A 24383-nucleotide genomic window follows, 5' to 3' on the forward strand; every position below is an offset into this window, starting at 1 on the left:
TTTATACGCCAGACGCGCGTTTCGTCTACATAAGACTCATCAGTGACGCTCAGATCAAAATAGTTAAAAAGCCAAATAAATACAAAGTTGAAGAGCATTGAGGACCCAAATTTCCGAAACGTTGTGCCAAATACGGCTAAGCTAATCTACTCCTGGGGTAAGAAAATCCTTAGTTTTTCGAAAAATTCAAAGTTTTGTAAACAGAAAATTTATAAAAATGACCATATAATTGATATTCATGTCAACACCGAAGTGCTGACTACTGGGCTGGTGATACCCTCGGGGACGAAACGGTCTGCTCAATAATATAACTTATCTTATTTCTATGCCCTCGCTGCTAGGCGTCGGGGCATAAAGTGCTATCCTTGTTCGTCCATCCGTAAGTCCTTTCCGCAATTGGTTTCCGTTCTCTAACTTTAGTTTGCTCAATCAAATTTTATAAAACCTATCCACAATGCTTATTTCTACAATACACAGATCAAGTTTGAAATTGAGTGGCATTACTTTATCTCTTATTGAGTAATTTCCTTTTATAAATGAAAAGTTGTAACGTTCATCTAAATAGAATGAAATTATTTTATTAAAAACAACAATATAAAATAGCAAAGAAAATGTATTTCAGAATATTTATTCCAGTAAAATCTTATATTAAATAAAGATTCACCTATTAAAATCGATGGAAATCCTAGCATATTTGTAAATATACATATTATGCTGGATTTGGAAAATATTTGATAACCTCACATATTTGCATGGAATGTGCATGAATGTTACATATATTCCAATGAAAGATATATTATTTTGGGCAAACGAATGAAGTTGGCCTCAACCGAAAGCGATAAGATTAATACATAATGCCAATTACAATAAAACCAAGATCAAGTTTGAAATCCAGAAACATCACATTATACCGTTTATGAGTTATGATTCTATGAATATAAAAAATGCAGTTTTTTTCGTTTCTGTTCTCCTTCTTCAGCTTGTCTCAACTAAATGTTATAAAACTTATACACAAAACACCAAGTTTGGAATTAAGTTGTGTTATTATCCTAGAGTTATGTCCCTCGGTAAACATAAATATTCTTAATCTGTGATGTTCCTTCTCTTGTTGTAGTTTGCCTCGGCCGAATGTATTTAATCTTTAACACCATGTTTATAGTCACAAGAAAACTGTCAAAATAACGTGAATCTTGCATCTAAATGTGGACGTTGACTCATGCATATTTACGAGCTGGGGCATCTGTGACCCATAGACACATTCTGCATTTTTATAACATTCCTTTTGACAATTTTTTAATTGAAGTTTTGAATAGTTTGATTTCTCTTTACTCTTGGTAAATTATCTGACATAAATAAATATCTTTCGACTTCGTACGTATATTTTATAGATGAAGAATTACGTTTTTACTTCATTTGCCCAAGGTATATGAGAAAATCATCGACTTAATATCTTGAACAAAATATCTTAATGAGTTTGATATAACATTATAATAGTAGTACATTTTTCAATATTTCAAAATTCGTGAATTATTGAAATCACCTAAAGCCAGCCTTTGCTTGACAGATGCATATCAATTTACTGTGTTTTAGTATTGTTTATGATAACTGCCAAGTATACTTATTAAAAGAGTATGATACGTTTCAGTAATTCAAGTAAATCCGACATTTACCTTTGTATCTATCAATTGATTCATACAACTTAGTTATAAAATAATGGTATCATTGAAGGACCACAAACATTCTAATTTTTAACAAATTGTAATGGATAATTCTATAAATAATCTTTTTGATACAAAATTTTAGATACCTTACCGACAGATGCTTTGTGTCTGAAGTTAGTAATAACTGAATCCGGTTCCAGTTTTGAGACTGAAAATTGCAGCACTTCATTGTATTCATTATGTTGTAAGTACTTTTTTAACTTTTGTGTATGTTAGTTACAACAGAAAAGTTGCAACATGTAGGCCTCTATTTGTAAATCTTTTATATCAAGTTGTGAAATAAAAGTAAAATAACAAATTTAGAGAACTCAAAGGAAAATTCAAAAACAAAAAGCCCATTATCCAAAGGAAAAATTGAAAGGTCAAACGATTGAGTTTATCCGTTCGGTCTTAAAATTTAGATATGAAATGATCTATATTTTAATTATAAATATATTGGAATTTATTCAATTCAAAAGCTATATCATGACGTCGGGGGATTTGTATTTGATGTATGCAGAATTGCCATTCGTTTAATCTATTATCAAATAGATAAACCTCCGACACAAAGCACTTGTAATCTGTATCTGAATAGAATTAAATTGTGAAAAAACACATGTATAATCTATACCATTAAACGAGAAGATCTCATTTTATGTGACGCTTCTCTTTGTTCCACAATGAATAAATCATCATGCCTTTGTTTCCTTTAGGTACCATGCATAGTCAGATTTGTCATCCTTGCTTATGATTATTCCGTTTGTGTTTTGGGAGAAAACCATAGCAAAGGCGTCCGGATATCGTTTCCGTCATCGGCTAGACTTTTAAGTAATAGACTAGAATTCGTTTAGAAATTACACATAGTTTTCATTAAGGTCGAAATGGGGGTAACTTCATGACGTAACGGTTAAATTTCTTGACAATGACGTTGACGGTAATATTTGGTCAGAAAAAAACTTCATTATTAAAATAAATATATTTTTAAAATTTTAATCGGTCAAAATTGCATGATATTCTACATTTATATTTATTCAGGTTTGTACGATTAAACAAAAAAAACTTGTTATATCATTAGTACTTACCAAACGAATATAATAATTTACTCAAAAAAGGAATATTAATATGGCCACTCTCGGTGAGTGGAGCCTTTTCGGTCAAATTTGGACGTTAAATCAAATGCCACGCATGATGAAAGTTCCAAGCTCTCTGTCCGTTAGGAACCCTTGTAACAACTCTTTGAGGTGACCACTGGCGAGGAAAAGTTTCTGTTCCTATCAAGTATATCCTCACGTTCCAGTAGCAGTCCAAATTTCCCCGACCGCTATCCCAGTCGACCTCTTTAGCATCACCAAGCATTTATACTTATTCCTGTTTTGAACATGAATGAAATATTTGCCACTGGATGTAGAGCAGTCAACAATCAACCCATTAAGGTATAATTGTACAAAAACTTTCTTCCTCAATAACTATTTCATAAACTAATACAATACAAAACAATTTAAAGTTGTAATTATACCCGACCTACGATAGTAGAGGAGCATTATGTTTTCTGGTATGTGCGTCCGTTCGTCCGTCCGTCCGTCCGTCCGTCTGTTCGTCCGTCTGTCCCGCTTCAGGTTAAAGTTTTTGGTCAAGGTAGTTTTTGATGAAGTTGAAGTCCAATCGACTTCAAACTTATTATACATGTTCCCTATGATAGGATCTTTTTAATTTTAATGCCAAATTAGAATGTTTACCCCAATTTCACGGTCCACTGAAAATAGAAAATGATAGTGCGAGTGGGGCATTCATGGTTTTTTTTTTACAAAATAAAACATACAGTTGATAAATGCATGATTTGCTGAATTTGTTCGTTAACAAAAAATACGTTAAAAAGATAGGCAGAGGATACCAAAGGAATATTAGTCATACTCATTAGTCCACAACATAGTGACATTGTCACATTTTAAATGGTACAGGTGCTACCCACATTTACGATTTATTTAAATTGGAACAGATGTTGAATGTCATAATTATAAAGGTAGCAAAATACTCTATTTCAAAGTCAAAATAGCCATAGAGGTTTACTTTGGTTCTTTAATATCTGATTATATACGTCAAATATATCTTACAGCTAAGCAACATCACACGTCTAGCAGTAAGAATGATGAGGCTTTCACAACACCATCAACTCAGTCTTACAGTTCAACAGGTTTGTTTATAGTAAGCAGTATACCGTTGTCGGCAACTGATAGCAATATTCATCATCTGTAAATTGAAAGAAAATAATGTTATCAATTCGAAAAGTGAAACAGTACATAGGACCTTCACGCCTAACCAAAATAAGCACCACCGGAGATATACCTTCAAGTCAAAATGATAAGGATAAAGGAAAAGGTGTCATATGAAAGTACCTCTTTTTCTTCGTTGGTGTAGTCTTTTTTAAGGGAAGTTACACCATGCAAACTAATAGCTCGGAAATATGAAAATGCAGGATATCTTGACGTTCAAACTCCGTTTTCAACGACTATTTAAATTGCCTTAGAACTGTGTATGGTCTGTTGCAATAGAAATTCGTTATACTACCTTACAAAAAAAATTTTAAAAATGTGGTAAGAGAAATCTGCACCAAAACTAATTGTAATGCAACATCGTTTGTAACGTTCATTTTGATTTGATAACATCTCTAATTTTTATGACATCAATTCACAATTGATGCTATAAAAATGTACGCACAAGCGCATAGGACATATGACAGATTTTAAATAAGTCTTTTAACGTTGTTTTTTTATGATTTTCATTAGAATGAAGACAACAATATTGCATGTTAAGCTCCGACGGCATCAATTAGTGATTTGATGATTGCAAATATCCGTTTACTGGATACGCTAACGCGTCGCGAGTAAACCATATTTGCGATCATCAAATCACCAATTGATACCGTCGGAGCTTATAATACAATACAGTTATCACCCAAATTACGTTTGTTTTTAGTAAGTAATTATACGTCATCGAGATGCTTTCAACAACGAATAAAACCCTTTGCATGAGTAGCAAGCTGTAAAATGCCTCGAAATAATATATGAAAAACAAAATTAATGGCCAAATGATGTTCACGAAGGGCTAGAATTTGCCCTTAGATTTTGATGTGGGTTTTTTCATACATAAGACCACAGTACTACATATTTCAAATTAAAATACTTGTGACAATACTGTTAAAACAAAAATACATCATTTGGCATTTTCCTCTAAAGTCTAAAGCTTTTATTGTTTATAAATTACACAAAATCAGCATAGTTTGACAAAATTTTCAAAATGGACTTTTAAGGTTTGGAGAATGTTATGTATATTAGCAGAACTGATTTAGTTAGCGTTCAGGTTTTTGCAATAAGCCCCTTTACGAACAAAACTGTGACCTTTTTGGTGTTTTATGATATTTAATGTTTTATTGCGCCATAAGAATGATAAGTGAATCTTGTAAAATGTATAACCGAAAAACGAATTTATATATAGTAACAAACGAGAACCAGTGAATTAAAGGCTCCTGATATGGGAAAGTAACACACACAAATAAAGCGGGATTTAACATGTTTAGAGGAGATCATGATCTTTAGCAATGCTTAAATATAAGTATGAACAGATTGTAAGACCGTAAATGTACGATAGCGTTATTAAATGAGTGTTTTCGTATTGATCCGTGATCATGTATATATTCCAAGTGCAGTCGCATTCAGGAGAAGAATACTGCATTAGTTCGAGACTTAGCCAAAGGCTATTATAACTGATCGAGACCCAATGCGACTGTTCGGGGTACATACTACAGGATGAACATGAAAACACCTTTATAAACGAATGACTTAAGATAACCGCAAAAAACGACTGGGGATAAACACGACTGCAGGACGACTCATAAATGATCAATATGAACTATTTGGGTATAATTTTATGCAATAATCCTTAAAATCAATAATGTGTGATTATCGCTCTTTTATTCGACATTGAAAAATAGCCCCTCTCGATTTTAACACGATTTATCTCCGTTTAATATGACGTCGTTGACGAATGAAATAAAATGGCAACGACAAGGTAAAGAGCACATAGACTAGAGTGAGGACGAAAAGATCATTACGCTTACATAAATCATATCTAAATTTACGGACTCGACAAGAACATCACCGTTAAAAAAGGATAATCTTTACAGTTTGGAGTATTTTTTGTAAGGTCCAGCCATAATTTCAAACTTAATCGTTGTATATATGAAAAAATTTAATATGGATTTTAAATAATTTGTGGTAACTATACCCTTGACTTCCATTTTCGTAATAGATACATTGCGTAATGTTAATATACATCCTAGGTATATATCTTTGATGTTTATATCAATGCAGCAAAGCCAACCTGAAGAACTATTTTAATAATTAGCAATATTGGTGAACTGAATGTCTTATTAATAACAAAATTGAAATACGCAGGAAAGTTTTTCTCATATTAAATTCATTTCTTTATAAATACTATCAAAAACCGAGAATAATCTTACACATCGTCAAAAATGCTTAAAAAGTTAAATCACAAAAATACTGAATTCCGAGGAAAATTCAAAACGGAAAGTTCCTAACCAAATGTCAAAATCAAGAGCTCAAACACATCAATTGAATAGATAACAACTGTCATATTGCTGACTTGGTAAAGGCATTTTCTTATGTAGATAATGGTGGATTGAGTTAAGTTGGGTTTTTTTTAAGACTATTAAACTCATTTCTCATCAATGCAATTTATTTCATAAAAAAAATCTCCAGCCGAAGGATGCATTAACTTCACACGAAACAAGATCTTGCAAAGACATGTATTACCTACCAAGTGAATCGAAATACACAAAATGTCACGATAAGGTATATAAGATACAACACACGATTGTGTTGATGTAACTAAATGCATTGCTTTCACGATAAATTCATTCACTCATTGTCCCAAAAAAGAATACTTTCACTTTCAATCTTAACTGAATAACAAAGGCTTGCAGAGTTTGTTATATATTTCAAGGTCGTAGAACTTATGAGAGTTCAACAAACACAATGTCTGATTTAGTTGAGGATAACACAAAAATGTTCGGTAAAGCTTTAATTTATTCTGCTTTATTTTTACTTTTGTTCTACTTTTATTTTTTGTACAAAACTTTCGAACAAATAAAACATAAAATAACGAAATTTCATTACGTCTATGCATGAGTATGAGGCTTTTTCATGAGTATTTGATATTAATTTGTTTGAGTTACGGTGATTATTTCGTTCAAAGTTTTTTTAACAGCAATGCATGCAACCTTCCGAAGCACCTGACATCAGCCCCAGTTTTTTGTTGAGTTAGCGTTGCTAAGTCTTGAGTTTTCTATGTTGTGTCTTGTGTACCATTATTTGTCTGTAACTGTCCCTCTGGGATTGTTCGTCCCTTTCTAAGTTTTTACGATAACTTTGACAGTAATATAAGAATTTCTAATATGAATTCTTGCATTGAATAAATTGTCGATGAAGGTCTTTACTTCTATATAAGATGAACATCATTTAGAACCTCAAGCGTTTGTCAGGAACACAGATAAAACCATTTTTTTCTTTTGGGATCTATTTCTATAATATTGTTATATATATTATTGTCTCGTTTACAAGAAATACTTCAAAAAAGAAATTAAAGGATATGAAAATAACTAGACGTATTATTGAATGGATAGAATCATAGATTGGTACATATTTCATAAAAGTATTGGAGGTATATAATAATCCCTTTCTCTATCCGTTTGTCCCAATCTGCTTAGAATGGGCCTTCTTTATGATATGATGGCAGCCCCTGAATTAGTAATTTTAAGAAAATTTAGCTTTTTGTGTTATTATGTAGAATATTATTATAGATAAATATACAAAGAAAGATTTACAAATAAGTCAATTACCAAATTTGTCAATTGACCGTTTTACGGAGCTTTTGCCCGTTATAGTCGATATTTAACAATTTTTCGTATTTTTTTTGGTATTTTTTTGTTTGAAATTCATCTCCTCTGAAACTGAATACTTGGCAACAATCATTAATGTAGCATTTTTTTAAAAATATTCTGATGACCTTGTCTGCCAACCAAGATTGCCAACATTGCCAAAAATAGAACAAAGGGGGTTAAATACAAGTTTTGTCTATTAATTTGAAAAGCATTTTAAAGAGATGATCAGCAGAACAAGTTCTACAAATAGGTCAACAATGCCGAAATCGTTAATCGACTCCTTACAAAAATATATGAGTTATTGCCCTTACATGATGATTTTGACGATTTTTTTGTGTTTTTGACTTATACCTTAAAACTGTTATAGACAAATACAACCTTAGCTATAAGAAAATTACTAGCAAAACAAAATGTACAATGAAGACAAATTGGACGAAAGATCATTAAATTTTGATTTTTTTTATCCTCGTTTGTGCTTTATGCAAAAACTAAAGAAGAGTTTAACTCACCTGGCTTAATGATCAGCACTAAAAGATCAACAAAACAGATTTCTGTAAAAAAAATCTATTCTTGTCTACAATGTTTTAGAATGTCCTTTTTTAGTATGCACATATACCAGGGTGAGCAACTATGGCTCTTTAGAGCCTCTAGTTTTTGTTTTTCGTTCATATCTTGTACATAATTCAGGTCGTTGGCTTTTTCGTTTGAAATGTTTTACGTTTGACATTTTTGATATTTAAAGCTCACTATACGGTATAACCATTGTTGAAGGCTGTATGGTGACCTATCGATGTTAATGTCTGTCATTTTGGTCTCTTGTGGAGAATTGTCTCATTGGCAATCGATCCCCATCTTCTGATTTGTATATCTGTTCACATCAATTCTCATAAATATGAATCGCCTAAATCGGTTGCATGTGTGCATTTTGGTTTGATATTTTAGATGGAACTATTCTTTGTATACTATTTAATTCCCAACAGGTAAAGCAACTGACAATATTGTCGTATTATATTAGATTTATTTTACATAATGTTGATATCAATAATAACCAAATATAATACATAATGTTTTTACTTGCATCGTTTAGTACCCGAAACTACCTTCATGTGTTGTATCTATATTTTTCATAACTTCATAACATTTTGTGAAATCTTATAGACTTGAATAATAGTTTATGTTTGCAAAACAACAAATGAAAGCAGAGAACTTTACTAACCTTTACATACGAATGAGACATGTTTCCTAATAGATTTACAAATAAGATAATGAGTCAGTTCTCCTGTCTAAACTGCAATGCAGTGGTTAACTAGAGGAAATTCTTCGTTTTTCAATCTTTAAAAGTACGATGTAGGTGAAAAGACTTTTAATGCTTTTTATTGATTAATTAATGACTTCACTTCGATGGAAGGACTTACATATTTTTTCATATATTAAGGTCGTACAACGTACGGAAGTTCATTTCACACAAAGTCAGATTCAGTTGAACAAAACACAAAACAGTTTGGTAAATATGTATTTTTTTTAGGTTTAATTTTTTTTTTTTACTTTTGTTCTACTCTTATTCTCTGTAACGAATTCTCAAACTGAAGTATTTCAATAAATTTAACATAAAATGATGAAATTTGTTTAAGTCTATGCATGAGTATGACGCTTTTCTGTACATCATTGTATAGTCGCCGTCACGTAAAATTGGCACCATGATTTTTGTCAAAATTTTCTTAAATATCGATCGCGTTTTCTCGAGATCATGTTTTTCAAATAGCGGAATAAAAAACCAATCCAAATATATACTACTGTCCTACCTTTTATTGTGTTTGCACAGTATAATCCTGACCTTCACAAAATCCAGGATTATTTTGTATGGTGGAATCCGACATTGTTATTACCGGAAGTGTTGCCGTCGAGTCCACGTGCTCTCAATTTTCTTGTGTCTCTCGGAGCTGTGCGTCATCTTTATGTAAAAAGCGCGGGAAATCGTATCATCAATGACAATGATATAACCGGAGAGTAACGAATGTTATGTAGTAAGGGATCCTCATAGAAACCAAGATGGCGGTTTTACAATGAAAACAATCTTGAAAAATGTGAAGGTCAGGATTATACAGTGCAAACAAAATAAAAGGTAGGACAGTAGTATATATTTGGATTGGATATTTATTCCGTTAATTGAAAAACATGATCTCGAGTAAACGCGATCGATATTTAAGAAAATTTTGACAAATATCATGGTGCCAATTCTACGTGACGGCGACTATAGATCCTCCAGTATTTTTAAAGTAAAAAGATAAAACACTTTTTTTCTATAATTGATCTATTTCCAATGATAAATTGATATTTTTATTGTCTTCATCGACACAACAAATATTTTATTTAATTTGATAACTTTATCATTTGCACAATTTCTTTTGAATTCATCATAAATCCATAACGTATAATAAAAGAAGCTATATATTTCATTCGGTTAATGTTGATCGAAAGAATTTGCTTTTGATGAATTATCTAGTTTTTTGGTGACATAGTATTTGCAGGAAAAACAAATTCAAGCTGCTTTATATTCTCAAACATCAGAAGTGCATTACTCAGTAGCACGCGCATATTTTAGTTTATAATTTTAAATCGAAATATTCTATACATACTAGTTTTAATATATACAAAGTAAAGTAACTTACAAAAAAATATCAAATGCTAGTTTATCTTACATAATATTGATAATTTCACAATATCATACGTAACTTTTTACTTGCATCTTTTAGCGAATAAAACGCCCATCATGTGCTATGTTTATTTTTTTTATAATAATATCGTCTTTTTAAATTTTACAAACTTGAACAAAGTTTATGTTTGCAAAGCAACAAGATAACCAGATGACCTTATTCAACTATTTAACGATAAGGTAACGATTTCTACGGTAAAAAGGACTAGACATATATCAATGTAAATTATTTATTTGGATACCAAAGGCTTAAAGTATTTGTAATATATTTTAAGGTCGTATAACAATAAGGAGTCCTGTAAACGCAGAGTCTGGTTCAGATGAGGATAAAACAGATTTCAGTAAGGCTTTAATTTCGTAGCGCTTTAAATATTTCTTGTTTTTTTCTTTCATACTCTGTGACAAAAGAGGGGCTACATATACGAGAGGAACATTCAAATTCATAAATCGAAGACTAACTAAGTGATTTTGATGATGTAACATTTCTACTAATTGATTTTGAAAAAAAATGTAAAAAATGTTTAGAACAAAGGAATTGATTTGTTACGAAATCGAAATAAATTATAATAATTTAAAGATTTACATGTGATGACCTATGCTTTTTACCATAATGGTTTTCATACCTTTTTTTAAAAACATATATCTATTAAATCATGTATAGTAGTAAACCGCTGTTCGAAAGTCATAAATCGATTGAGATAAAAAAAAAAAATCCGGTGTACAAGCTAAAACCGAGGGAAACTCATCAACTACTAGAGAAAAACAACGAAACAACAGAATCTTAGCCCTGTTTTGACAATATAATCTCTTTTTTTTTAGTTCCATTAGTTGCTGGGAGCGTTGGAGGATTTGTAGCAATTGTGATTGTTGTAATAGTTGTGTGTATCATTCAGAGAAGGTAAACATTAGCACATAAATTTTTACCAATGATATAAATCCGAACGACCCGTTTATGTGTCATCAAATAATGATGCATTGCCATGAATAATCATGCATTATTTGTGCATTACTTATCTTAATTCATTTACTCTCTTTAAGATAAAAAAAAAATGATAATTTTGTATGCCAGGCGTATATTTTATCTCAATAAGACTCATCAGCGCTGATTGAATCAAAACAGTTGGATAACACGAAATTTTAGATCTTAATAAACAAAAATTCCCAAACATTGTGATAAATAAGATCCTGTCAATCTAAACCCTTATACATCAATACATTGCATGTGAAAGGTTTCACATTTTTTGTCGTTAACTCGTTATATTTTTAATCAATATTCATTCTATTGTGTCTTCTGATATTCAAATGAAAAATAATATAGGAATTTAAAAATTAAATATTAAAAAATACTGACCATAAAGGAAAAATCAACACTGAAAGCCCCCAATTCAAATGGCAAAATCAAATTCAAATACTTCAAACGAACGGAAACAACTGTCATATTCCTGACTTGGTATATGCATGAAGAAAATGGTGCATAAAACCTGGGTTAAATATGTCAAAGGAGATACGCGATTTCTACATAAAGGCGCGTTTAATGATTCTCCACATCTCGCTGAAGTCTTCACAAATGTACAAAGATCTTGCAACTTTCAGTTAACAAAGCATAGAACTGCACATTTCGATATACTAGTTGATGTGTAATAAAAAAATTCAACACAACGGATACACCGCGTTTTTGTAAGAAGCCCGTGAATTATTATTTTTCTATACAAAATTCAATACCAAAGATATAAAAAAGAAGATGTTGCAATGAGAAAACACTCAACAAGAGAACATTTGGCACAATAATTAACATTTATAAGTAACCCTACCTTCTTCAACAATTAACAAAGGTCAATACCGCATAGTAAGCTATAAAAGGCTCCGAAATGACAATTATAAAATAATTCAAAGAGAAAACTAAGAGCTTCATTTTTAGCCATCGCGTTGTCAGTTTGTTTTAAGAATTATGGGTTTGACTGTCCATTTGGTATCTTTCGTCCCTCTTTAGTGTACAAAAAATAAACGAAGAGCATGTATATATAACACATTATCAAACAACAACCATTTTATTAGAGGCTCTTGACTTGGAACAGTCACATACATACAGAATGTGGCGGGGTTAAACATGTTAGTGGAATACCAATCATCCCCCTAACCTAGGACAGTGGTGTAACAGTACTAAATAAGAACGAACTATAAAAAATCGGTTGAAAAATACTTAACTCATCGGAAGGATACAAATAGAAGTACATATAACAAAAACACAAAGTGGACGTGGCCTTGTATATCCCTACAATAAAACGATAGTCCGTCGGAAGGGGACGATAAATGGCTGACCCGTGTTAAGAGAGAGCCATATCTCTTGCACGTAAAAGACACCCTTGTAGATTTCGAAAAAGAGTAGGCTAATCCGCTTCAAGGCAGCACTCGCACCCGCAAAGTGGAAAGGGATTAATATAAGTTGCAAAACTTGTTTCCCAATCCACTATAAATAAATATGTTTAAACTAACAATAAAAAGACACTAAGTTCTGATCTGAGAGTACTCACAGTTACTGACAATAAGAAAGCCACGAACAGCTAATAAAAAGAATCATGCCTCTAGGACAATCGTTTATTCCACGAATGCATTGAATATATATTTTTTTTTTAATTCAAGATTTGATTCTGTCGCGATCTTTATATATTTATATTTTAATACAGCTAAACGTAACATTATAAGCTGCGCGAAACACATGCCAAGCACTTTCTCAACATAAGAAAATAGAAAATAAACTCGCAAGACATTTTACCATAATCCGTATTTTGGATCAAAGTATATTCGCTTACTTTCAAACTATTTAAAACATTGCTTTTGCGTTGTATATTTCTTGTTCTTTTTTCGTTGGGTTTAAGAGACTGGATTTGTTCTTGGTGCCACGTGTGGATTTTTAATCGAACCGCTTTTTATTAAACTACTTTTTATTTCAAACAGGAAAAAATCCAACCACAGGAACTTAAATACAGCTGTTGATCATGCAGAGCCTGAAACTTACTCAGAACCAATCAAGAATACCGTTCCAGAAGAAAGTAGGAAATTAGTAGTCGAGAATACAATTCCAGAAGAAAATTTGAAATTAGTAAACGTTACAGAAGAAGGAATCTATAATCATTTGGGAGACTCAGAAAAAATGATCGAGATGAAACCACAAGATTCATCAATATATGATGTAACGGGAGATGATGAATACCACGTGTTTACAGGGAATGGAAAACAGACAACAAAAGACGATGATGACCTGTATGATCGTGGAGGAGCAGCAAGTGATGTTTACAACACATTAAATGACACAGTAACACCAAACAGACCAGAGTCAGACACGTACAATGTAATCAATGCAAAATGATGTGAACTAGCATTACGGTTGCCTGGTCTTCTTGGTTGACCGTGTACGATTTCAAAAGAACCACATTCCTGCATGAACAATGGAGATGTCTATTCTTCATTTAAGTTCATACGGCTTTAAAGCTTTATAAATCATTCCTCTTTTAATCTTTTTAACTGATATGTGTAAGATAAATCTTTTTATTTTATAGAAGATATATAAATGGCAATAAGTATTAATTAAAGGAGATGTACATGTTGGCAGAGACCGGGAACAAATGAAAAGGTGTACTGTATATGTTTAGTTCATTTTATGCAAATGCACCCCATAAATATTTTCTTTTTACTTTCTTTATTATTTTATACATTTCAAATTTTTTTTATTTATTTTTTACTATAGCATATAGATTTCACAATTTTGAAAATGTATATAGAAAATTGTGAAAAAAACTGTTTCATTGTTATTTTCTGTGAAATTATGATGTTAACTGGATGAAAATAAATATCATATCTTGCAAGATCAAATGATTAAAATGGCTTCATTGTGATCTCACAGAAATTAGTTTTTGGTGGGTTTTTTTTGTCTTTTGAATGTATCTTGAAGGCATGTGGAATATATAATCACTGGGCGCACAACATGCACTTTAAGATTAATACTGATCTTTAACATGTGAAGAAACAACCAAGTTGAAAAGACAAGGGCTTTACTGTGTTTTTACTCTTCTCGACCTACAATAGACTGACAAAGCCATTTAAGGTCAGTGTAACAACTCTCCATCTAAGTAACAATTCATAAAAGTAAACCATTAAAGGCCAAGGTACGGTATTATTCAACACGGAACTTGGCTCACACCGAATAGCAAACTATAAAGGGTCCCCAAAATTACCAGTGTAAAACCATTCAAACAAGAAACCAAACGTTTTGATCTATATAAACACATATTAACATACATATATGTACTTGACTGGATGACAAATATTCCATTTAACATTGCGTTCTTGATTCAATCGAATGGTGTAAATTTAGTGGAAATATCAGTACATTCACTTCTCAAGGTATTTTTCAAAATCTTAATTTTATGTTTTGATAGTTTTAAAAAAAAGCTTTCAGATAAGTATGATATACACAAGCTTTTACTAGGCATCATGAATTGGTCATAAATTTGACTAAGCTATATAAGTAGCGTTATCTTCAAAAGAGGGACGAAAGATACCAAAGGGACAGTCAAACTCATAAATCTAAAACAAACTGACAACTCCATGGCTAAAAATGAAAAAGACAAACAGACAAACAATAGTACACATGACACAACACGAACCCGACCAAAGCTAGGTGTGATCTCAGGTGTTCCGAAAGGATAAGCAGATCCTGCTCCACATGTGGCACCCGTCGTGTTGCTAACAATGTATGTGATATTTAATCCGGTAAATAGTCCAATTCGAAAGGTCACATTTATGAAGGGGAAGGGGGTTGTAGTTACGACGCAAGGAACATATCCGATATTATTTGAGAAACGTTTTTTCCATAACCAAATGTTGGTATAGACAGAGGTTATGATTAATTTTTTAATAACTAATAGAATAGTGAAAAAATAATCTGAATACCTCAATGTTTTAGCTCATCTACATTAAACTTTCCTGTGAGATTATAACATTCTTTTATCATAGCAATGCATGATAAGATTGTCCCACCCAAGGGTTCACATTTTCGATGAGAAATGTTGATTAATTTAGAAAAATAGTTAAGAGACAGCTAACTATGCACTTGGTTACAAGATTAGTCCACCATTGTTTGTTGTTGATATACTACTTTTACATTTTGATTTTCGAAAGTCGCAGAAAACGAGACTAATATTTATTTATCCGGTGGCAGCGGCGGCGTAAACTCTTTGAATCAAGCTAAATACACAGAGTAGAAGACCTGCGTTCTACATATCTTGTATGCCGATACCTTATGTTACAAAGTTTCCAGTTTTTATATGTCCATTGGCTTTGACCTCATTTTCATCGGTAAGTGATTGCTTGAAAATCTAGAGGCTCTTAAGTGCATGTGCCGCTCATCTTGGTCTATGTACATATTCAACATTAGAAACTCTCCTAAACTGAAGACAACAAAATGATTCATGACAAAAAAATCAGTTTAGATGAACTTGTATATACTTATCATAAAGCCAGTTTAGTTTCTTTTTAACTTCTTTAACTTTGCTTAAAACACAAAAGAGGATAAACAAAATCATCATTAAAGGGCAACCACTCCAATAAAGAGTAAGTCTTCATAACTGTATCGTCAAAGTTTGAATTGTTAGTAGATCTTGACTCATTGGTCACTTTGTGGTTTCAAAATAGATACATTTAGGCTGATTTAGGTCAAATTTGGATAAATTGGACCAAACAGTTTGAGACTGCAAGATTTTTGTGAAAGCACAGATATATTCACCTGATGAACATGTGTACCCCATGTCAGATTGGCTCTAAATGCTTTAGGTCAGAGGTATCAGTCAAAATCTTCATTTTACCACCATGTCCTATTTTTAGCCATTGTGGCCATCAACGTTGATGGTCAGGGTCATCGGATACAATTTCGTCAACTAGGATTAAATTGGCCCTACAGTCTCAGTGAAGAAGATTTTTGTAAAAGTCTTGAAAGGGCATTCACTCATTATGAGGTCAATTGACAACTTTACTTTGCTGAACAAATTTTGATATTTACAGTTTATCTCCATCTATTATAATGTTCAAGATAATAACCAAAAACTGTAAAATTTCCTTAAAATTACCAATTCAGGGGCAGCAACCCATCAACGGGTTGTCTGATGCGTGAAAAGTTCAGCACATATAGATCTTCACCCGATGAACAATTTTTCCCCATGTAAGATTTGCTCTAAATGCTTAAGTTTTAGAGATATAAGTAAAAAAAATACATTTTACCCCAATATTCTACTTTTAGCCAGGGCGGCCCGGACATGGTCATCGGACATCATTTTTAAACTGGTAACATTAAGGATAATTTAGACGTTACATATCAGAAAAAGTGAGCGATGAGAGATTGGTTTTTAATAAGATTAATGGAATGATTGTACGAAGTGTATTCCCTATCATGATTTCCTTGAAAGATGGTGACTGTTCACACGAAAGCTATTAAACCAAGAGTTCCAAATGATGAAGTTGAAATCATCACTTCGTAAATTTTACAGACGCCATCACGAGTTCGTTGACTGTTATGAATAATAAGGTGATATTGAATGTTTTCTTTATATCCCCTTCCCTTTTCACGAAGGTGACCTAAGAAATTACACTATTTACCGGGTGTGTATTAACATGAACAATAATACGGGTGCCACATGTTTGTGTTTTCCCCTAAGTTTTATTTTTAGCCATGATTGTCCATGGATCAAAACGTTGGATACAATTTATAGACTAGATAACCTAAATTCTTTCTCCAATACATTTGACCAGTGTGTGTCAGCGATATTTTCAGTTCCTATGCGTGAACATAAGCTTGACGAAATCAGAAAACAAATTATTTTGGGGAATAAATACATTAAATTTGATAACAAATGTCTTTTTTCAAAAATTGGATAAAAGGTAACTTAATTCATATAAATGATATTTTAAATGAAAATGGTGAAATTTCACAAGATATAATTTTGCAAAAAATTAAAATAAAACCAACTGGATAGCTGAGTTGACATCTCTAAAAAAAAAAAAAAAAAAGCAATTCCAAAAGATTGGTTACAATGTCTTAGATCAGAGAATTCAACAAGTATAATCAATGTCAAAAGACAATGTGTGTCAATAAGTGGTAATTATATTGACATTTCTTTTTTGTCAAATAAGTTATTATATAACAGATTAGTAAAGAAAAAAATGTGAAACCTATTGGTATAAATGTATGGTTCAATGTATTACCATTACAGATATAATTTCATTTGAAACCATTGTACAACTTTTTTTTTTACTATTTAGAAGAAAATAAACTGAAGATGAATCGATGGAAACTTTTACAAAGCATTTTACCTACTAAAAAGTTATTATTTAGATGGAAGGTAACAGACAATGATTTATGTAACAAATGCTGTACTGAAGAAGATTATCAACATTACTTTATGCCATGTTCTGTTTTTACACGATTTTTGGAGAAAAATTCATAATTTATTCCAAAAAGTAAATATAGAAAAAGATTTCACATTGAAAGATATTGTTTTTGGCTATTAAATATCTGATAAATATTACTTTGGCTTTAACTTTTTTATAACTTTTATTGGGTGTTCAATTTATAAATCCTACTATGTATCTGATCAGAAAATGAAAAGACTTGATGTTTTTTGTCTATTCATTAGAGAATTCACAAAACGAATGCATTATTCAAAGAAGTTAAAAGAAGATTATTTTTTAGTTAATGTTAAGAAACATTTATTAGATTGATGTTTTATTTATTAATATAATAGAATTGAAATTTATATGTACTTTCACAAGGAGCTTGGACTTGTTGAAGACAATGTAACAAGCAACTGATGAAAATAAAGGAATTTTAAAAATAAAAATGCTTGAGTGGCCTTGTTATCTACGTAACTAACCAAACCATCTGGTCTCACCTTGTTTGAAGCTAATGCGGGTTTTTTTTTTGTTTGTTTGGTTTTTTTTTTGTTTTTTTTTTTGTTTTTTGTTTTTTTTTATTTAAAATATAAGTGACGAATAGGAGCAATAATCATAACAATGTAGACATGTGTCTTTCTGATTTTAGGGATTTTAGGTTGTTTCTGTTTTAATCCTGTTATTTGGTTCCTCATCAATAAATGACGAATTATCTGCTATATCCTATTATCCTGATATCATAGATTATGAAAGTCACATATTTTGCATGTTCATTATCTTAAAAATCCGAAAAGGTTGTTGCAAAGTCAAAACAAAAAAATAACAAAATAATATTATTTTAATTTATTATTTAAGAATTGAATGCTTCTTTTTGTAAATTTATTGGGTGGTAAAAGCGTTGACCGAAGTACATTTTGTATGAAGCGCGGAAGCGCTTTATTCTAAAAATGTACGCACGGTCAACGCTTTTACAACCCTATAAAGTTTCAAAAAGAAGTATTCAATACTTATAATTACATTTTTTTAGCTAAAATCATGAAAACACGATTTTTATCCAGTTTTACTTAATTCACAGGCTGTGCACTTTTTTGTGGGACCTCGTGTCATCATGCAGGATAAATGTTATTGTCTGATGCAATTGTTTACGGAATAACATGTTAGCCAATCAGAATAACGTATTATAATGAAACTTAAATCTAATGTAATTATTTTATTGCACAACGCATTCGACAATTCGTCCATTGAAATATTGCGATGACCACATACAGTTCTATGGACAAGTTTTCTGAAAAATTAAAACATGAAAGAGTTAAGACGAAATATTTTTGCTCAAATAATTACATTACTTTCAAATGCAATAAAATACTCTGTAAACAAAAACAGATTGAAATTTGATTGTACAAAAAAAGTTGGACTACATAAACAAACATGAACGTAATGGTGAAACAAAACTTCTTAAATAAATAGAAATCATTCGTAACAACAATACTTTATAATTGACGGGTGTCACATGATCCGCCTACCCTACAGCTGATATCCTTACTAGTTTAAGGAAGATTTCATGTTGCTTAGCTGTATATATTTTGTAAACTGTTGTTTTGTCTATTGTTGAATTTAGTTCACCTGATGCCTGTCGTATACAGTCTGTCATCTTTCGTGGTCTTCTAAATAAGTTTCACAGTTTGACGTCACGAGATAACATCTTATGTTCTCAACGTCACTACCTCCCCTGTAACTGGAGTGTATGCCATTAACTCTGTAGTTATGCCCCCTATAAATTAGATGATTAGTCTGAAATTGTATCCATGATTTTGAAAATTGTCAATTATTCATTTCATTCATTCCAATTCCAATTCAATTAAACTCCATCAGGCAAAGTTGACCTTAGATGGATTTTTTTTTTATCTTTTTAAGCACATTTGGTTAAATAGGTCTTCAACTGGTTTGATTCTTAACCAACGTTTTAATTCAAATATTTGAATGGGGGCTTGATATGCGCTGTCGACGTAAGCACTTTATAATCGTCGTTTAAATTTGTATAGCACTTCGACGATACTGCATCTGATGCACTGCCTATTATTTTTGTCATAGTTTTGTGAGTTTTTTCTCGACTTTTTTTTCACAATAAAACATAATTAATAAAAATAAAAGAGCTATTGGTGACATTCTGCTGTTGTCTGTTCTATGGTTGATATGTTGTCTCTTTGGCACATTACCCATTTCCATTCTCAATTTTATTAGTACAGCCGAATTGCAATCAAAAATTGTTATTTTCACCAACTCAATGAACATATTCTTCGAAATTGTAACTCATGAATAGATAAAGTTATTTCCCAGATTTGGGAATCATAAGTCATTTGCGGATGTAAGGCGGACTACTTCAAAGGGATATTCAAGCCCAGTTATCGAAGACAAAATGAAAATGCCCTGGCAAAAAAAAACCGAAAACATCTATACGACAAACAACAATTTGGGAATGACTGTTATATTCTTTCTGTCTATGAAGAAATAACATAAAAACTGTTGTGCACGGTGTATAACGCGCGTAGCGGGTTAGTTAACAGTGTGCACCACATGTTTTATTTCATTTCGAATAGACAGAAAAAATTATTACAGTCATTTCTTATAATTAAATTCTGATTTTCATTTTAATCCGGAGAAAAACATGAAAAAACGTTGCTGACGTCAAGGACACATGACTGAATTATGTCTATGAGCTGATAAACAAAACGACGTCACCCAATCAGAAGACGCGTTACATCAAAAATTTAATTATCCTACAATAAATAACAGAGAAAAACTACAGACTTTACTTTCAAGAACGCTACCGAAAACCGTGGGTGATAACAGGTGCCCAATGTTTTGTCCCTTCGTACTAATCATGTATTTAACAAATTCGATGATAAGTCCCATTCATTGAACACACTGATGATATGTCTAATTCATTGAACTCACTGACGTTATGCCTCATTCATTGAACACACGGACGATACGCCTCATTCATTGAACACATGGACGATATGCTTCATTCATTGAACACACTGATGATATGCCTCCTTCATTGAACACACGGACGATACGCCTCATTCATTGAACACACGGACGATACGCCTCATTCAATGAACACACGGACGATACGCCTCATTCATTGAATACACTGATGATATGCCTCATTCATTGAACACACGGACGATACGCCTCATTCATTGAACACACGGACGGTACGCCTCATGCGTTGAACACACTGATGATATGCCTTATTCATTGAACACACGGACGATACGCCTCATTCATTAAACACACGGTCGATACGTCTCATTCATTGAACACACGGACGATACGTTTCATTCATTGAACACACGGACGATACGTCTCACTGATTGAACACACGGACGTCTCATTCATCTAACACACTGACGATACGTCTCATTCATTGAACACACTGACGATACGTCTTATTAATTGAACACACTGATGATGTGCCTCATTCATTGAACACACTAATGATACGTCTTATTCATTGAACACACTAAAACTGAGGAAAAAACATCACATATAAGAGGAGAACTACGACATAACAGAATCACAACATTTAAATTTAACACACACAGAAACGAACTATAATATAACAATGGCTGTTTTCCTGACTTGGTACCGGACATTTTTAAGAAAATCAATGTTGGGTTGAACCTGGTTTTGTGGTATTCCAACCCTCCCGCTTATATGGAAATATTAAATATGACATTATTATGACATCATTACATGACAGGACTATAACACAAATAAATGGGAGAACATATAGGAAAGAGAAACAAACGGTTAATAGCTAACAAAGGGTACCAGGTTTAAGATTTATTACGCCAGACGCGCTTTTCGTCCACACAAGACTAATAAGTGACGCTCAGATAAAAAAAGGTCGAAACCCAAAACAAGTACAAAGTTGAAGAGCATTGACGACCAAAGGTTCCCAAAAGTTGTGCCTAATACGGCTAGGATATACTAGAACATCCTTATTATTTAGAATAATTCATGTTTTTGTAAGCAGTAAATTTTTATAACTACTAACTCTCGGAACTTCGCAAATATATCTATATGTCGTTGAACAGTGTTCGTCATTCCATGTCGGTTTGTCGGTACCCTCGGAAGATTGAATTCGAATAGTAGTGCAGGCTAGGCTTGAAAATGAAAAAACTGGGAAAATAATTAAATAGAAAGATATTTTTTAAGTAAATGCTGTATAATGTACAAATAAAACAAAATGGAAATCATAAAAAAAAAAAAAAAAAGTTCAAATTCAGTAAAATGTTTTTCTCACATTCTGCAATCGGAGACTTTTATGACACTGTTTTGCGTGTCTGGTAATTTTTTAAATACATTGATAGCATGTAACAAAACTAATATCCAATAGCTAAGAAAAGAGAAGTGGTAAAGCTGGTTGTTCCAAGATAATATAGGCGATTTGACTCAACAAATAACATTTATAGTTTCTATCTGTCTGCTAGCATTGTTTTTGGTAAACATAAAACGTAAAAATCCCCCATGTAAGGTCAACCTTTCATTAAAAGGAGGACTTTTGTCATGTGACGTGTTGAAGGATAGTGTTCAACATCAGGTTTCATGGTAATGTCATTTTTATTTTCATTCTTTTTTGATAAGTCGAGGTGACAGCCTCAGTTAAAGCAGTTATTGTGTTAGTAGCACATTCCTGATCGAGCATGTTCACACTATACTAACGTCGTATGTACGGATTTACTACTTACAAATACACTGCACTAACAGATATGAGGAGGAGCAACTGAAATCGACAATACGTAAGATAACATATCACCATCCCGAATTGGTTGACTGAAACGATATGTCTCTGTTGCAAGTCAACAGCATCATGTTTATGAATTTTTTGTTTCTCGGATCACAAGAGATTTGTTTTATATACAATTATACTAATAATGTCTCATTCCAAATTTTGAACGTTTGGTTTAAATGAATTTCGGAACTATTGGTAAATGATGCATATCAGAAGACGCCTACCTTTTTAAACCCCCGTTCTTGATCCTATTGTTCATTCATGACTTTTTGTGATACCCTTAGTTTTAGTTTGTTATCTTTATTTGTCTTACTAATCGATAAGCACTGTTTCCTTTATTTGTAGGTATTATGTCGTTATTTATACAAATTGAAATGTGTTGTACTGTTGTTTGTTGTATTTCTCTGGCGTACCTTTTAAAACTCCTCTAAGATTCACTGGTGGATATAATTTCATATAAAACAAGCTTCTTTTGAATTTTTCTTGAGAAACAATTTAAAACTTCTAAGGAAGAAGATATTATCATGACTATGTTGACCTCGATTTTTCCTTTTTGGGTTACTGTCACATTGACGTATTTTTCATATCTCTTGTATTCATATATCTAGAATGGGCACTAAAACCTTATATATTGTATTAAAATATCGCAGTATGTCTTGTAATTGATGTGCTTTCATCAGTTTTAGTTTGTAACTCGGATTTGTTTTTCCTCAATCGATTTAAGACTTTCGAATAGCGTTATACTACTGTTGACTTTATTTTTGATTACACATACATAATATCAGGAAATTATTATTTTAAACAATAAATCTTAAACAACATAAATTACCTATTCATCTTAGAAGTGAACACTTACTCTCACCAAATGGATCATTTGGATAGTACAAAGGGCTATTGGTGACGGCAAATACATAATTTTCATTATCGTCAGGACTGTATCCACCAGTCCATACGTCAGTTTGTTTCGCTAAAAAGAATTTAAATATGATTAGTATCATATGACATGTAGGAAGGTAATTAAAATCTACACAACATAATATTCTACTATCCCCACTTGATTAGTATTGTGATATTTCTGTTCTTCAATAGAAACATGCCTTAGCAATCATTGGTCTTTTTTAATACTAGGAAATTTAAGTCGTCTTATCTGAAATATTTCCGAATTTCATTTCTTTTAACCAACAAGAGTGCACACATTGAAATGATCATAGTCTAAAATATAAAGCTTTACTTCAACTACCAAATAACTTAACATGATCCAAGAATACGAGGTCAAGTTCTCACAAACCAAACTTGAAATGTGTGTGTAGCTAACAATCATTTAATACACTTAACATTGATCAGAGAACCATTAAAATGATATCAAGGTCAGATGAACCAGGCTAAGCAGACATGTATAGCTTTCAGTACCTCCATACAGCAAATGTAATTGGCCCCTAGCTTATAGTTTAAGAAAAACAAAACACAAAAACTAAACACTGAGCAATTAACATGTAAGACAGATATGTACATCATTAAATATTTACATACACCAAATAAAGTTGTATCGTTGCATACAGTATTAGAAAAAAGAACAAAACTCAAAAACTTAACTTTGAGAAATGAACCATGAAAATGAGTTCAAGGTCAAATGGTAACTACCAGTTGGACAGGTACACCAACAATTATAGAAGACCTATTACTTATAGTGTCTGAACTTTGGACTTGACCACCAAAACATACTTTGATTTGAGCGTCACTGATGAGTTTTATGCAGACAAAACGCGCGTC

General features: G+C 32.0%; 1 protein-coding gene across 5 annotated transcripts in view; it reads left to right on the forward strand.

Moving 5' to 3' along the window:
* Positions 1 to 14227, forward strand: part of LOC134724772 (uncharacterized) — a 44504-nt gene extending 30277 nt beyond the window's left edge. Inside the window, exons 7-12 of one of the 5 annotated variants that reach the window (XM_063588006.1) lie at positions 1804 to 1905; positions 3814 to 3891; positions 9092 to 9160; positions 10645 to 10710; positions 11189 to 11267; positions 13325 to 14227. In XM_063588006.1, coding sequence (XP_063444076.1) covers positions 1804 to 1905; positions 3814 to 3891; positions 9092 to 9160; positions 10645 to 10710; positions 11189 to 11267; positions 13325 to 13736 — 806 coding nt within the window. In that variant the 3' untranslated portion in view covers positions 13737 to 14227. The remainder of the gene's footprint in view (positions 1 to 1803; positions 1906 to 3813; positions 3892 to 9091; positions 9161 to 10644; positions 10711 to 11188; positions 11268 to 13324) is intronic. The other 4 variants (XM_063588007.1, XM_063588008.1, XM_063588009.1 and 1 more) reach the window with 4 other exon arrangements.
* Positions 14228 to 24383: the final 10156 nt, after the last annotated feature.

The sequence above is a fragment of the Mytilus trossulus genome, chromosome 7 (genome assembly GCF_036588685.1).
Source record: "Mytilus trossulus isolate FHL-02 chromosome 7, PNRI_Mtr1.1.1.hap1, whole genome shotgun sequence".
NCBI classification, from domain to species: domain Eukaryota; kingdom Metazoa; phylum Mollusca; class Bivalvia; order Mytilida; family Mytilidae; genus Mytilus; species Mytilus trossulus.